The sequence below is a fragment of the Cydia strobilella genome, chromosome 2 (genome assembly GCF_947568885.1).
Source record: "Cydia strobilella chromosome 2, ilCydStro3.1, whole genome shotgun sequence".
Lineage (NCBI taxonomy): Eukaryota > Metazoa > Arthropoda > Insecta > Lepidoptera > Tortricidae > Cydia > Cydia strobilella.
Window position 1 is genome coordinate 23,053,698 of NC_086042.1, and position 17,010 is coordinate 23,070,707.

General features: G+C 37.4%; 1 protein-coding gene across 1 annotated transcript; it reads right to left on the bottom strand.

Annotated features, from left to right (window-relative positions):
- Nucleotides 1-222: 222 nt before the first annotated feature.
- Nucleotides 223-6,681, bottom strand: LOC134753437 (vitellin-degrading protease-like). Its single transcript, XM_063689316.1, has 5 exons — nucleotides 6,445-6,681; nucleotides 3,404-3,572; nucleotides 2,479-2,731; nucleotides 743-892; nucleotides 223-426 (listed from the first exon to the last, which is right to left on the bottom strand). Exons 1-5 carry the CDS (start codon nucleotides 6,485-6,487, stop codon nucleotides 253-255), a joined length of 789 nt encoding a protein of 262 aa, XP_063545386.1. The 5' UTR covers nucleotides 6,488-6,681; the 3' UTR covers nucleotides 223-252.
- Nucleotides 6,682-17,010: the final 10,329 nt, after the last annotated feature.

The following is a 17,010-nucleotide window of genomic DNA, read 5'->3' on the forward strand; positions in this document are numbered from 1 at the left end:
ATTACGAATTTCATACCTACCTTCATACTTGCTAGCTAAACTACTATAGTATGCTTCAACTTTTTTAACTTTTAATCAGGAACATTAAAAACAAATAAGATTCCTTCCTAATGTAATTATGACCGTTAATACTACTTAACCCTTAATCACGTGATGTACATAGATTAGCAACAACACCACTTTTGTCTCTCTTAATTTTTTCCTATCCAAAATCATTAGGACTGGCTTGATTATAATGTGTGCTTTAAAAGATTAATAACGCAGCCATGACTTGATCCTCAGGAAAATTATGTTGTCATCTACCCAGGTCCTAAGAGCCGACACCTTAGCGTACACTCCGGGGTACGTGGGCCGGGCGCACCCGATGCCCCAGGAGACCACACCAGCCAGCTTTCCGTCGTGGACCAGAGGACCACCGCTGTCACCCTGGAGATGACATAAACTATCAGTACGGTAAGAGCACCGAATCAGACGGGGTATAACATCGGTCACGAACTAGAGCGAATACTCGAACGAACTCGAGTGAATTTGCTTGATTCTGACGCTGGTAGCGTCGACCAACATACATTTTAAGAAGACAAATATAGGGCTATCGATGATGCTGCCAGCGTCTTCTAAATTATAATTGTAGGTATAGCCGATGCTGCCTTTGAGCAAATTTGCTCGCGGCGTTTTCGTGTAGTTTAAGTGTATGTTATCAGCTTTATTCAACGCCACCTATGATTATCCAGACTGTTCTTACTTGGCAAGCATCCTTCCCACCGGCAGGTACTCCAGCGCATAGCATCCTCGGCGTGATTACATACAATGGTGAGTACGCTGAGCGGCAGACTTGCTCGTTCACTACCGGCACCAACACCTTCTGGAGGGTGGACGGCGAACCGCCTCCTTCCTGAAAAAAATACATAATTATATATTATTAGCATCTGAGGCAAGCCTGACATTAGAGACACATCAATGATGTCACAACTCCTTTTGTAACTTTCTCGACTAATAACGGATCTAAACACCTTTTACGTAGTAATCTCACATACTAAATTATGTTAATGAACATAAAGACTCGACTAACAATTTACGTGAGCCAAACTGGAGTTTGAGTGAATTATCAAAGTTAAGAATATAAAACAACATATTTCGTACATGAATATTCGATGTTCATTAAAACTTGTACAAACTAACAAGTCATATTATAGTTATAATACGACCTGTACCGTTATATTAAGTAGGGAAACTTTTCGTGCCCCTCGTTTAGTACCCGTTCGGAGCAACTTTTAAGCTTATTAAACCTAGGTAAACAATGTTGTCTGTGCTGAACATTTTAGAGTGTCGGGATGTCGTAGATAGCTTATTTTAATACACTTTAGTAATAAATTTAGTTAGCTTGCTTATGAGCATGGTTGCAGCAAGATTATTTCAGCTACTCGTTACTTGCTTATATATTTTGCCGTCTTAATATAGTACTTAATACACCAAAGGCAAAAAAAAACAGACATTCGATACTTATTAAATTGTAAAAATAAGTTACAATACATTGAATTTATAATGCCTGAATTTATTAATATAAGACCAAAAGTCAATGTGGAAACAAAAGCGCACAACTTACAAACAACTGAACATAATTTATTTTCGCTATGAAATATTAAACATGAAATACCGACCACAAACGACATTTATACCGCTATATATTTACCACAGAAACGTACGATGTTACCGAGTAAAAATCTTTCTGCTTATTCCTGCCCAAGATTACAGGAATTATATCAATTAATTGACACATGTCAATATCGTGAAAGAGGAAGATTTAGGTACTTTTTTGTCCGAAAAACTTTCTTGAGATCATTGATCACATCCCAACTGGATGGAGTAGCTAAGTTTACTAATGTCCATTTCTTGGCGCTCTAATTTTCATAACTGAAAAAATTCGTAAAATTAATACTATCATCAGGAGTCCAAATTTCGTGGCATTTTTTAATTGTCATTCTGACTTACGATTTACATTTATCGATAGCAGAGCAGAGGCAAGTAGAGGTAAACAACAAGCGATTAACATTCAAAACAATGAAAATTAACAATTTCACATTTAATTACTACTACTTATTGGCGCAGCTACCCAAAATGAGTCTTGGCCTCCGACACGAGTACACGCCAGTCGTCTTGATCCTGTGCCATCTTCCGCCAGTTATCGGCATGGAGGTCGCGCAAGTCTACTTCAACGGCATCGCCCCAGCGATATCTGGGACGTCCGATTTTTCCATGTTTTCCGGTTTTAAATTACTTCTTTTACAGTTAAATATATTAATTTGCTGAGCTTCATCTCTTCTTTTTCTTTTTACTTATTAGTACTCAATATTAGACTAATTAATATATAGGTAGTGCATACGAAGTGTTAAGTGTAGATTTCTGTGGCAGTATACTAGAAATATTAGTCTACGAGAATGATTGGTCGAGAAAAGACCCCACAAATACCCTGTAGCTTACCTTTGTATTTCCCCAACCACTGACTTCAGTGATAGCTCCATCATCAATCTCCTCTCCGTCTTCCATCATCTTTATGGACTTCACAGTATCACTGAACTCCAATGGAGTGCTGAGTCTCAGCAGTGCAATGTCGCTGTCCATCTTGGTATAAGAGAAGCTTGGGTGGTAAATGAGATCTGCTACTGGGACCAACAGACCTCCTTCTTTGCTTGATGATGACCCAACGCGTATATGGTAGTCTGTTGGAGAACTCCTAAAACCAAATTCAGATCAAAATAATATAGTCTTTTATGTATATTTTTTTTTGTAAATTACATAATTACCTTTATTATAACGATGTGTTATTAAAAACTTCCATCGAAACATTAAGGCCATAGAGCGTGCTACAGAAATACACATAAACACACACACACACACTTTCAGATTTAAAAAAAAATTGTTTCAGTAAAGCAGATATAAAACCTTTATATCCGTTATATTTACTAGTTGACAACAAAAAATCAATCTCAATCTTACTAATGGACATATTAGATTGGATAACTAGAAAATTCCAACTAATACGATAGATATTGTGGCTCAAAACGCGGAGAGTAATTAGATACTCACAATCATGGTGACCGCAGTATACTATGGACAATAGGGTTGTTGACTATTTTTGAAATAAATTATTTCATTGTGCACGAAATAAAGCACTGCCTATACACCTACTATATTATAAAGGTAGACCGCAATTATTTTTTGATACAATTTCTATAATACATCGGAAATAATTACCCTTAAAAAGTAAGTGACTTGACCGTGAACTCACATGTCTGGTTCATATAGGTATAAACACCATAGGGGCTGTCTGTTTTCATTTGTCAGTCAAACACTATTTATGGGCTTATGCCGATTCACAAAACAATGAAGGAATCAAGGAATTTACCCAATAACACAATGTGCTGCCGTCAGTACCATGTCCTCTGCTATGATAGCGCCCCCGCAGGAATGGCGGCCTCGGTAAACCATGGACACTTGGAAAGGGGCCTCACTGATGTTGATCTCTTCGCCGCCCACTATTTTCACATTTTCAATGCTGGGTGTTGGCGTTGATACTAAAAGTAATATTTTTTTTTAGGTATCTCTTCTTTTCTTCTCCCGAAAGTAAAGGATACTAAAGCCTAGTTTATGGTTGGTTCCGACTTAGAGTTGTGCCGTTCTCGAAAATATTATTTGTTTACTGTGGGAAATATTATTGAGCACACATTTTCCATACAAAACGGAGAACGTTCTCGAGAACGGCACAACTCTAGTCCCGACGTAAGCTGAGCTGTACAATTCATCTAATGCGTCCTAAATTATCGGTCACATTGTTCTAAACACACATCTCTTTTTTAATAGCACGTCGGTGGCAAACAAGCATACGGACCGCCTGATGGTAAGCAGTCACCGTAGCCTTTTTGTTAAGCAATTAGATAATCTACACATTTGACGCGTAGTCTGATCCGTTACTTTGATGGTGAGTGTACCAAAAGCTACATAAAAATAAATTAAAACTTAAATCTCTGTATGACCCAACTCTCTTAATTACCTACCTACTCTAAAGGTCAACTTGTCTTAATTAGCTTTTCGAGAAGAAGGTTAAATAATTAAATATACTTATTTTGTTAAGCATTTATCTTCGTTAAGTTGATCTATTTGGATAAGCAGACAGGTAAGTTGAAATCTGCAAAGGTAGGTAGGTATATTAATTACTTTTCAACACACTTGCTTAAAACGACGTTTTTATTCCACCGATTTTTGGCTCATAATATATTAAACACGCGTGCTTTTTCAGTATATTATAACACTCGTGCTTTTTCATTATATTATCCGACTGAGTTAAGAAGGTAACTGATTGCTAATAATATGCATGGAAACGGAGCCTTCTTTAATTGGGCGGACTGGCGGGCACCGGTCCGGCGCCCCCCGACCGCATGCCGCGGCCGGGGCGAGGGGCGGCCGGCAGTATGTATATCGTTGCGTTGTATATTATATATATCGTTGTCTGAGTGCCCATAACACAAGCCTTCTTGAGCTTACTGTGGGACAGTCAAGCAGTGTAAGAATGTCCTATAATATTTATTTATTTATTATTCTCTTTATTTATTCTTTTTCTTATGTTAGGTTTTTTATAATATGCATATAAAAGTAAAATATAAAAACACTTACAAAACAATACAAAATACATATAAACAAATTATAAAAAACCTAACCTAGGGTGCCGCCAGCAGCGGGGCAGGGCCCAAGCTGCCGGTGGTCAGGGCCGCAGAGAGAGGAACCGGCGGACTATCCGCGCCGTGTCCAAGATCACCGCCTTCTGCATCTGACCCTTTATCCAACCACCTAGCGAGAGTCTCTCAAGGTGTTGGTCGAGACTCTTCGCTATGAGACCGTTCGCTGAAACGACTATCGGGACAATGATCGTCGAATCAACATCCCACATGGCGGTTATCTCGTGAGCCAAGTCTAGGTACTTACTGGACTTGTCCTTCTCGGCTTTCACGAGATTCTCATCATGGGGGATGGTGATGTCGACGAGCACGGCCCGGCGCTGCGATCGATCTATTATCACAATGTCAGGCTTATTGGCTACAATAGTCCTGTCAGTGATGATAGATCGATCCCAATAGAGCGTGGCACGACCATTCTCGAGAACTGGCACAGGTAAATACTTGTAGTACGGTACTTCGCAGTCCACAAGGCCGTATAGAAGAGCAAGCTGCTGGTGAATAATCCTGGCTACGAGATTATGTCTGTGCAAGTACTCGCCGTTAGCAAGATGAGAACAACCGGAAATGATATGCCTGAGTGACTCTCCGGGACGGCGGGATGCCCGACAAATGTCGACCGTACCGTCCTTCAGGATATATTTCCGATAGTTGTTCGTCATCATAACTAAATAATAATAATAATAATTTGCGTCAATTAATTTGCGTAAACCCTCATCACTTTCCTTCGACAAAGGCTCTATGCTAAACAAACCCTTTGTTAACAAAACTTCCGTGAGACACAGACATATTAAATATATTAATGACTCCTCGGTACGGAGTGAAACATGTCGAGCGTTTTCGACTTAAAACACGTGAGTGACCCGTCATTAATATATTTAATAAACCCTTTGTTTATTATTATTATTATTTATAGAGGAAATTTCCAAGAAAATTTAATTACTTTACCCACTAATTAAGTAAGGCGCACGGATTCAAAAAAACTCGGTCGGTTCGCAATAAAGTCTCGGATTACACTGGTCGCCACGAACTAAGTACAGCCCAAACCCTAACATATTATACTTACTAATAAAAATATGTGTCCATGTGTTACACGCAATAAAAATATTCATTCTTTCATTCATTCATTCATTCATTATAAAGAAAGTAAGCCTATTCTCCTCTAACTCTCTGAATCCTAATAGGAAAGTAGTAGTAGTAGGTACTTACTAATTACCTACAATGAACTTTATATTTTTATGAAATGGAACAGGTTGCTTTTGTTTTATTTCGTTAGACTTCAGAACAAAACAAATTCTATTCTATTTTGTAAAACAAATTGATTCAAACTTGACTGCCAATTTTGTATAGTAGGTCACTGAAGGATAAGTCATACTGAACAATTAAGAAAATCTGCTGTACCATAGAAAACATCGACATATAATTTGCCGAGATTTATGAACAACAATTTTTTTCTCACATTATTGGTAAGCTCCATAATAAAGTTGTGTCGCTGACATATTCTATTCTCAAAATGTGGTCAAACATAACTAAATCATTCCGTATACTCAGCATCATACTCTCGTATATATGTGCAGACTCCAGACACATTCCATTCCAGATATGAGGATATGACGGCCACATCTGTACGCATGTAAATACCTTACCTACCCAGCTAGTTGACACTCGACAAACGTTGTCCTTCTCGTTTCGTCAGCCAAATAAAACTAGAACTTACCAACCAACCCGAAGAAAGCACAACCCAACACCCAATTAAACATCGTGAAGCAAACTAAAACACTATCATCAAAGCAACAATCAATTTAACTATATATACCTGAAAGTTACAAAATAAAGAATTAAGGACAGTCATTTAACTGATAGCACAGACCTTCACACAATTCTAAAGGGCCCGGCTGATAGTGTTAGTAATTGAGATTTCGAGTGCTCCTTCAATATTTACCGTGATGTTTTGAAAGGGGAACACCAAACTCCTCCAATAATTAATTAATTAGGTACTAAGACCGCCCGCGACTTTGTATGCGTGCCAAACACCCGGACGACTCGCTTAGTCCTACTCTCGAAACAATCAACCGTCATTTCACCCTCTTGGCGAGTGAATCTACCCGTTTGCAAAATGATTGCATTTATGATTTTTATATTACAGGGATGATAATATATAGCCGTTCTTGAACTTTCACGTTCGCGAAAGCTTGCGCGTAAATTCTGGTCAGCTAACTTTGAAAAATAATTCAATCGAGGATATTGTATCTTGTATCCAATCATGTATTTCCATACAAATCATTGTATGTATAATAATTTTACAATACATATATGTTTCTATGATCAATGGATAATACATACACCTCAATACAGTCTTAAATATTTTTTGAAAAATATATCTTTAAATGTAGGTATAAATACATAACAAATGTCACTGTTTGACCCAATGGTTGACTGGTAGAGAATGCCTTTTGGCATTAAGTCCAACATTTGTAAAATTTTACTTTATTTGTACAATAAAGTTTAAATAAATAAATTTTGAACGAAGGGTAAATAATTAACACGTCCCGAATCAGCACGCTTATGTAGGTACTTCTATTTTAAGAATATCAAAGCGGCACAAGGTTATCGAACCTATAAGACATATAAAAATAATGCGTAATACATAACAGTGTTTTTATGTTAATTTAAAGGTCTAAAGCCTGATTAAAGTATTGACTATTGACATTATTTGATAAGAATTTCATAATCAAACTCTATTCACATTCACGTAAGTTGTTAAGATTATGAGGACGATTAAAATATAAATAACTATTATAATAAGTAGGTATATGTATATTGGCCAAGTGCAAGTTAATCTCGCATACAGGGAGTTCCGCTCTAGGCAATATCAAGTAAAGTTAAAGCAATTTTAAAATTAATACACCTTCAGTGTCACGCGAGTGCGAGAATCAAATATTCTTAATTTCCGAGGCACGTTTTTTCCTTAGAATTTATTCATCTTATGTGGAGTTATATATGTTTTTGGTTTTAGTTTTTTATTTATTCCGAATGTAAATTAAAATAACAAATGTAGGAAAGAAACATAAAAAAAAACATTTATCTAATTGTAAATAAAAAGGTTTTAAGTACTTACAGGTAAATACAATTTTATTAGGTATAAGTACATATCCTTCCCCGCTCATCCATAGGGGCATATCAGTCTCAGACGAATATGGCTGCAAATTGAAAAACCGGCCAAGTGCGAGTCGGACTTGCCCACCGAGGGTTCCGTACTTTTTAGTATTTGTTGTTATAGCGGCAACAGAAATACATCATCTGTGAAGATTTCAACTGTCTAGCTATCACGGTTCATGAGATACAGCCTGGTGACAGACAGACGGACAGTGGAATCTTAGTAATAGGGTCCCGTTTTTACCCTTTTTGGTACGGAACTCTAAAAACAGCGTATTGCAACAACCTGTATAAGGCGATAAACAATAATGATACTTGACAATTTTTTAATTCTTATACTTCAGTACATAATTATGTATGCGAATTTGGCTATGATTGTTGACATGTATTATTATTGATGCCATTTAAAAAGTTTTAAATAAATCTCAGCATCTACCTTCATTAGTCCGAAAGTCCGAATCTACATCGTGATGTTTCCGTTTAGACTCGTTTCGGGGAAATATAAAACCGCGCCATAAACAGCGAACCATAAATTCATTCAAGGTTTACACATACTTTATCAAGCGTGACTAGCGTGAGCAAATTGACTCTTATCTTGATGACTGTCTAAAGATAAGTGATATGTAGTACCTAAGGGTCAAGTAACTTAGCAACTTTATATCAATCGTTTACGCGCAAGGACGGTCCGGTTTCATACAAATAGGTACCGTTATTCGTAAACGTTATTTGTATGACACGTGTGACACACGTCAGACGATTCGGTCCGTAAATCCTAAATTGGGCAAAGGTTTTATTGTTATTATTGTCTGCCACTGGTGGTACAGGAATTACGAACTCGAGTTAATTAAGCCCTCACCTTCGGCTTCAATTCACACTCGTTCGTAAATTCTTGTTCACCGGCCTTAATACACAATGTACAAACTATTATGACGCTGATAAGAGTACATACTTACTTTCAGCTGAACAAGGCCCCATAATTTAAATTTTTAAAGCGAAATCTCAATAATGAGACAGAACAAAGTATATTCATAATTTTCTAAATGATCCAAAACACAAAGCTTAATCAATTTTTAAAACACTTACTCCGAATTTACGATGGCGAAAAGCTATAAAAAACCCATTACAACCCATTACTTCGCTTAGTTACAGGCAATCAAACGATATTGTAACAAATGTCTTTATCAATTACTGTTTTACAGCCTATCTCTTTATTGAGGAAGTTAGCCCTTTGAAATTATCGTTTATAATTTAGGTGATACAACAAAACATTTATTTAAGCGATTATATCTCGCAGTTATTGGTTTTTCCCATTCCTTGCATATAAATGCTTATTTTAAACACCTACTTTTATGTTGGGGCAACACTAACGGAAAACGCATTAATTATCGCGTTAATTCGACGTTTTTCATACGGCCACACTGGTATGGGAGAATCGCGATAATCAACGGCGTTTCCCGCCGTTTCCCGATAGTGTGACCCCGGCATTACAACGAACTATTTATAACTATAGAAGTCTGACTACAGCTCAAAACTTACCCCACGGGAATTATACTGCCAGCGACTCAAGTTGACTCAACTGTACTGTACAGCTACTGCGCGCACGTTGACAAGTGCCAACGTCAAATATTACAATATCCGCGCAAGAGATTTGACGTGTAGAATGGAGTCGCTTAACTTCAAACTCGGGTAAATCCATCTGTCAGATTATATGATTTAAAGGTTAGCTAGCCATACACGCACGGATTTGCCCGTCGAATCTGCCTGAAAGATGTGTCTGGCGGACACATCCGTCAATGTGTGGCGAGAAATAGACACAGATTTGTCCGCCGGATGCCCGTCCGCTGCCCATCTGCGTCTATTTCTCGCCACACATTGACGGATGTGTCCGCCAGACACATCTTTCAGGCAGATCCGACGGGCAAGTCCGTGCGTGTATGGCTAGCTTATAGGGTAGAATTTGCTGAGAGGGTCGAATGGATTTACCCGAGTTTGAAAGCGACAAAATTTTGTTTGTGACCATGACCAATCCCACCTTTTTTATAGCAGGGTATATATATGTATTTTATGGAGAAGGGATAACTTTACTTTTAGTGATATTATGTAATAAGTCATATGGTCCGTTTTGTCTAAGTATGTAAACATATATTCCGTCGCTGCCTACTTTGCAGTTATTAAGAGGCCGTAGTCGATTTTGGAGAAAAATTTTAAATTGATAGATTTAGTCGTTGAAATTATACACGTTTTGTTACGTAAAATCTAAATAACAAGTATTGGTTTCTATTAGCACGTCTTCTCATCTTGCCTTTTAATAATGAGGTCGCAAGCGTGCGTCTCCGGTAATATATGAACAGAAGGCGCAGTTTTTAAAAAATCATCAAAAATGTATGGTGGTAAATTATACAAGTTAATGTATAAGAATATTTTCAACAAATGTTGTAGATTGTTTAAGTATCAAAATTACGTTGAAATTAAGTCGATTTTCAGACAAATTGTCACTTGTTTTGAAGTAATTTCTGGAGAAAATTGATTTCTTCTAACTTTCATTTACACTACTTCGAAGTCATAATAATAAAAATGTAGTGTGATAAACGTCAAGTACAGGATATGTGTAATACAAAATAACCATGTTTAGCCGTCCAAACTTTACGAACTTTACAAATAAGAGCGACAAAATCAGTGCTTTACGCGCGTTTACCTAAACGCCCATCAGAAAAGCAAAGATTACTAATTTAGTGAGTCTGTTTTCAACAAATTGATCTGATAAAAGGTAAGATAAGAAGATGCGCTAATAGAAACCAGTACTTGTTATTTCAATTAGGTAACAAAAGGTGTACAATTTCACCGACTAAATTTATCAATTTTACATTTTTGCTACTAAAATCGACACCGGCCCCTTAAGCACAATGCTTGCAGATCAGATGATCGACAGAAATAATAATATCAACTTTAATCGGGCTTTAGACCTTTAAATTAATTTAAAAACACTGTTATCTATTACGAATTAATTTTATAACGTAGGTATAACGTTATATACGCAGTGTGAAATGACCGATAATACGATTTTTTTTTCTTTTACCAAATTGGAGATGTTGATATTAGATTAAATTCCCAAGCCTTACTTTTGTAGGCGCTACTGTTCCTAATAAATTTCCGGTGGCAAGAAGAAGAGGATATCAAGTTTATGATTGCTTCCGTAGAATACACAGACGATATATGAATCCTTTGAAGCAAAATTTCTTTTATGTATATAACGCGATATTGCGTCCATGGATCAAACAACGAATTATCAATAAAAAACCGGACAAGTGCGAGTCGGACTCGCCCACCGAGGGTTCCGTACTTTTAAGTATTTGTTGTTATAGCGGCAACAGAAATCACGGTTCATGAGATACAGCCTGGTGACAGACAGACGGACAGACGGACAGACGGACAGACGGACTGACGGACAGACGGACAGTGGAGTCTTAGTAATAGCATAGTTGTATCTATCTTTCGTAATAGGGTCCCCTTTTTACCCTTTGGGTACGGAAACCTAAAAAGCGACAACACTCATTGCGAACTGGCGCGTCAAGCTTTTACCAGCTGGCCCCAATTTCACCACGGTGACAGGTGCGACAATAAAATTGTAAAACATCAATGTTGCTGACGTCACAGGCATCCATGGGCTACGGTTACCGCTTACCATCGGGCGGGCTGTATTTCTGTTTGCCACCATCATTGTAATATTAAAAAAAACTTTATTATATCGGCAAAAAACAGGTACGTTTATATGACAATGATGATGACATTTGTCACTAGATTTGTAAGAATTTTCGGAGGTAACAGAATACCTACAGTGAAAACTAGTTTCACCTAGTGAAAATGCGTTTTCCTGAAAAGTCAAAACTAGTTTTAACTGCAATCAATTTGAAATAATTATTTATTTATTTACATAGGTACATTATTGACATGAACCTGTGTTGTACTATATTGTATAAATGACCAATAATTTGTAATATGTGCTAGGTTCCTAAATCATATCTGTCCATCACACAACCCTTATCCAGGTTTACTTAACTCGACAGTAATTTGACTAATCAGATACTGAACGTCGTAGTAGTCAAAAGTCGTAGATTAGAAATCATCACTATTAAATAAATATTAAATTAGTTTATCTAGCTATCTACGATTTAGTAACTCTATGCACATATAAATGTGAAAAATCCCGTTCCAAATTTAAACTTATTTCTATTCCAATAAGGTTGTTTTTTTAAGGTATAGGGTAACCATTGTAAAGTACAGAATTACCAAGTACTGATTCCCTAAGTAACCTAAGATCAGGCTGCAGTCAAAAAACTAGTAAAGGTTACGTTATCCTGATAATTTTCCCGCCGTCTTCATGCTCGTTTTAGTAGGTTATTGTCTGGTTAGCTGCCTGTTAGCTATAGTTTTTGCGAAAATTCCCAGGACAGAGGCGAATATTTTTGTATGAAAACTTGCAACTTTAAATTCATTTTTTATCGAAACTACTGCAGTCTAAAATGAAGTCAAAATCAGTCCATCGACTCAATTTTTTGCAAGCTTTCTAATGGTACCCCACAGGATTCTTACAAATGAAATAAAAAATCTGGTAACCCCTCTCAACCCCCTAAACTTCCCCTTAAAATAAGAAATAAGCGGTTTTGTCTTATTTACAATATTAGTGGTGGTAATTGCTATAACTATTTCAAAGGTATCTACGTCAAACGGTCTGTGAGAAAAACGCATTTAACTGATTTGCAAGACCGAAGTGATCCCATAAGTGTTCCGTTTGTCAAAACAAAGTTTTGCACGAAACACTAAAAATCTAGAATAAACATTCAGATACTATTAAAATACTTACATTTATAGAATCATTAGTCAATACAAATTTAATATCATTCAAATAAACAATATACAAATCAAAATTTAAACAATATGTCATAATTATGAATAATTAACAATAAATTTAATTCAAAACATTACTATTTAAAAACAACATTAGCTGTCGTCCAAAACCACCAACACTGTCCACAAACACGTCAATGTGTGGGGCCTGCATTGACATGGCATTGACATTTGTTTAACCCTCTAGAGCTAATCATTACAATTTTGTACAGTGTTTGTACACTATTTTGATTTAAGTTTTAAATACATTATGGTTTTGAACAATTTATAGTGCACTATTCAGCTTGAATGGTATCCTAAGCTTAAGAGCGTTTTCACATTGTCCGATCCGATATCGGATGTAGGATTCTACATCCGCGTAGTCAGGCCGCGGGGGCGCGCCCGGGCGCGGGGCGCCGTGTTTAGCGGTCACGCACACTACAACAAGCATTATGCCTACACATGCACACACAAACAAATATTATCGGTCCGACAGCTGACGGGGGGCTCCAACATGGCTGAATTTATCGGAAGCGCCTTCCCGATATCGGATGCCGGAAGACGCCTATGACCAAAACAGCTGCAGGAGGGTGTCATTGGCATTAAGTCCGCCTTTTTTGCGTTATTTATAATTTTTAGTAATAATGATTTATTATATGCATAAATAAATTACAGAGAACCACATATATCTTACATTTTACTCCCTTCTACATCCGATATCGGATCGGACAATGTGAAAACGCTCCAAAAGTCTTGTCTCCATAAGACTTGTACGCAGCTATGACTTTTTTATCAACCAAGCTAGCTAAGTCACAGAGACGAGTTAACGAAAGACGAACGACTGCTCATCGTCGAACGACGTAGCTTTCGTCAAAACTACGAAATATAGTTTTTGTGAGAGATTTTTTCATAGAACTTTAATATCGCTGACCGTTATCGGATGATTGTGGATCTTTGTTATCAGCAATGAATTCATGCAACAGGTTCCCATTGTCGTGAAACGCACCACTATATCTCAGTGAAGGTTATGCTGTCTATCACCAACTTACTGCTTCATTATTTTGACCTTATTGCTACCGAATAACGAGTTTTTTATTTATTTATTGAAAAATGGAAGGCGATTGAGAGCTAAGATCCAGTGGACTTACATTCATACATATGTAGTGGGAAACTGGTCACGACCTTCAGCAACAACAGAATCCGTATAAAGAGAAATAGATAAAGTTACTCAAGCGAAGTCAAAGCAAGTACCTATATTTTTACGGCGTAAAAACCTTTCTAACCTCTATTCAGTGTTTTTTGCCCTTTTGCAGTCCTAGACATAACAGTTTCTTTTATGAACTGGTCTCGTTTAGGGCCATCCCATACTAGTGTCTCTCGAGCGTCGGCGTCTAGTCAACTTTATTGCTGCTGCTCGACGCAACGTTGACGCAACTGCGCATCAACGACATTTTCCATAGCGCTGACGCTGACTATACGCCGACGCTCGAAAGACGCTAGTGTGGGGTGGCTCTTAGTACACAATAAAACGGCCACTAACGCCCGGGCCGGCCACAATGGTCGGGAGCAGCGCGTCAAGTGGCGCGGAAACCGATAACACCACGATTTATGACGTCACTGCGGCACGAAATTTGTTGCCGATTGGTTTACTTCGATTATGTGTTGAACCGATAAAATAAACGGATAATTAATGATTGTTAAGGACTCGAGGTAACATACAAAACAACAGTATAGAAAAGAAACGAAGTTTATGTTAGGGGTTACCTATTTGGAGTAGGTTATCACCGGAATGTCGAACAATTTTGAAAATTTGCTCTGTTGACATCATTCAGATATTATTCTGATGTCAGTACTTATACTTTCAAATTGGCCTGACAGAATGTTTCTATAATTAGTCTTTAAAACAAGTTTTCAGAATTTCATTATTACAAACTATGAAAATATATTAAGAGCTCACTGGACGCCAGGCCAGGTATCATTAATTTGTCAGTTGTTTTAACTGCTTGACTAATAAACAGCGATATTTCTAGTATTAGCTAGGCAATCATTAATTAAGCGTAATATAGTTACACTACACCCATAAAAAACGCCGCCGTTGGAAACTTCCAAACTACTGTAAACTTTTCAAATAAGTATTTGACTGAGTTTATAATACTCTAATACTCCGAAACTTGTACATTGCTCGTTATAAACTCATTTATTATACAGACAGGCGTCCAGATATAATTCCAAGTCAATTAGGAATTGCATTCAAGTTCCAATTTAATCCGATTACCAATGCGTCGTGCTAACACTGCTAACACACGATTGGTTTTGCGTTACTTACCAGAAACCAGTGTCCTAATACGAGTATAAATTTGCTATCACGTCGACTTCAAGTCCAGAATTTACTCATCATGTGAGCTTTGTAAAACGCGTTTAGGGTGAAGCCAGACGAACGTAACTTTGTGAGTTGTGAGCTGCGTAATTTCAGCTGCAGAAATTCTAATGTATGTGGGCACCGGCAGACAACTCATTATGCGTTGCCGTGTGAACCAAACAGGCGTTTTGTATGAAGCCAAATGCAGCAGAAATTCAGCAACCGAAATTATGCGACTTAGAACTCAAGAAATTACGCTCCTCTGGCTTCACTCACCCCTACCAAGTTACGGTTTGTGGCGTGGCGCCATAAATCGACATATACTCGTGACTTTTTTTTTCCTGTCGGGCTAGCACATGATTGGCGCGACAGTATTTCGCTGCGAGATAGACTACCTGTCTTTTAATAACTGTATGAATTAAAGGGGGACGGGTTACCGGTGTCATTTTATCTGTCAATCTTATGTCAATCTAGTTCGCCTAATTCTGGAGGCAACTTTAATCCAGATAGAATTCACATCCTATAAGTAATCAAAATGAGAATACCCATGTAAGTACTTAAAGTATTTTTTGGGAACATTTCGTTTAGTTTACGACTAAAGGATGACTCATGTTAGACCGGGCCGTGACCGGGCCGGAGCTTCCGGCGCTTCGTTTTCTATGGAAAGCATCACGTGATCACCTGTCATGTCATAGAAAAGTAAGCTCCGGAAGCTCCGGCCCGGTTACGACCCGGTTACGGCCCGGTCTAACGTGGGTCATCCTTAATGTGAACTTGACACGTAACGTAACTGTTACGGAACAGTGTACAACTTTACACAATATTACTGATTAGCGCCAAATACACACAAAATTACGTGAGTACCTACATGACTGTTCTGTTCGTAGAATATGCTGACTGCGGGATAAAACAAAACGTATTTCTATATCATAATTATAATATAGCGTTAGTAGCAGTGTTCGCCGAAACGTTAATGCAATTAACCATTAACTAGTACAAATTGAACCGTAAATTGTAACCGTCCGTTACGTTAATTTGTACTGGTTAATGGTTAATTGCAATTAACGTTCAGCCAACACTGGTTAGTAGTTCTCAAACTTTCGGTAGGGAGGGTACTTCCGGGTGTTATGTAAATTTTTCGAACAGAATTATTGACAGTGGAAGAGCTCAGAGCATAGAATCTATGACGCTAAGTCACGAATGTGAGCTTGAAGATAATATGGGCCAATGTTTGAAAATTATATGTTTATTGTATGTAAGTAGGTATATGCAATGTGTACACCTAATAATGTACAAGTATCCTCATGTCGATGTATATATAAAATATAAAGCGACATTCATATTTTAAAAATCTGTAATTATAAAATATAAAACTATAAAAACGGATTATATCGCGTATATTGAATTTATACTAACCCAACCTTTCAAACCCTTAACAGCGTTCGTGGTCAATGGGACAACGGGTGACGGGTGAGTCATGTAGTATAAATTCAATATAGGTACGCGATATAATCCGTTTTCATAGTTTTATTTTATTTCATGAGTAACTATCGCGGTGACCGAAAACAATATTAAATCTGTAATTGATTGATATTTTATGAATGCCACTGCGCTTATATATTTTTAAAGCGAGCGTGATGCATATAGAATAATTATATTATCCACACGACGAATAACATCCATTACAGATTTTAAATATGAATTAAGTCTAGAATCTGTGCGGACCGCAGCGATGCGCTACAAGCGGTTGAGTTTTAAAATAAGCTTACTTTATTTGTTTGTTTTATACAGCTAATACCTGGTTTAATCAGACTTCTAGGCATTAATAGGCGACAAAACTAGTAGTTACGCGGTACTAGCTGCCAATACAGCCGCTTAGCGCTG

Bases quoted from the DNA above. Each gene is read 5' to 3' on its own strand.
- LOC134753437 (XM_063689316.1), bottom strand. From the start codon at position 6,487: ATGTTTAATTGGGTGTTGGGTTGTGCTTTCTTCGGGTTGGTTG. The intron at 893-2,478 runs GTAAGCTACAGG...TATTTTTTTCAG, and splicing joins GTGGTTGGGGAAATACAAAG to GAAGGAGGCGGTTCGCCGTC. The intron at 427-742 runs GTAAGAACAGTC...TGTCATCTCCAG, and splicing joins GTGGGAAGGATGCTTGCCAA to GGTGACAGCGGTGGTCCTCT.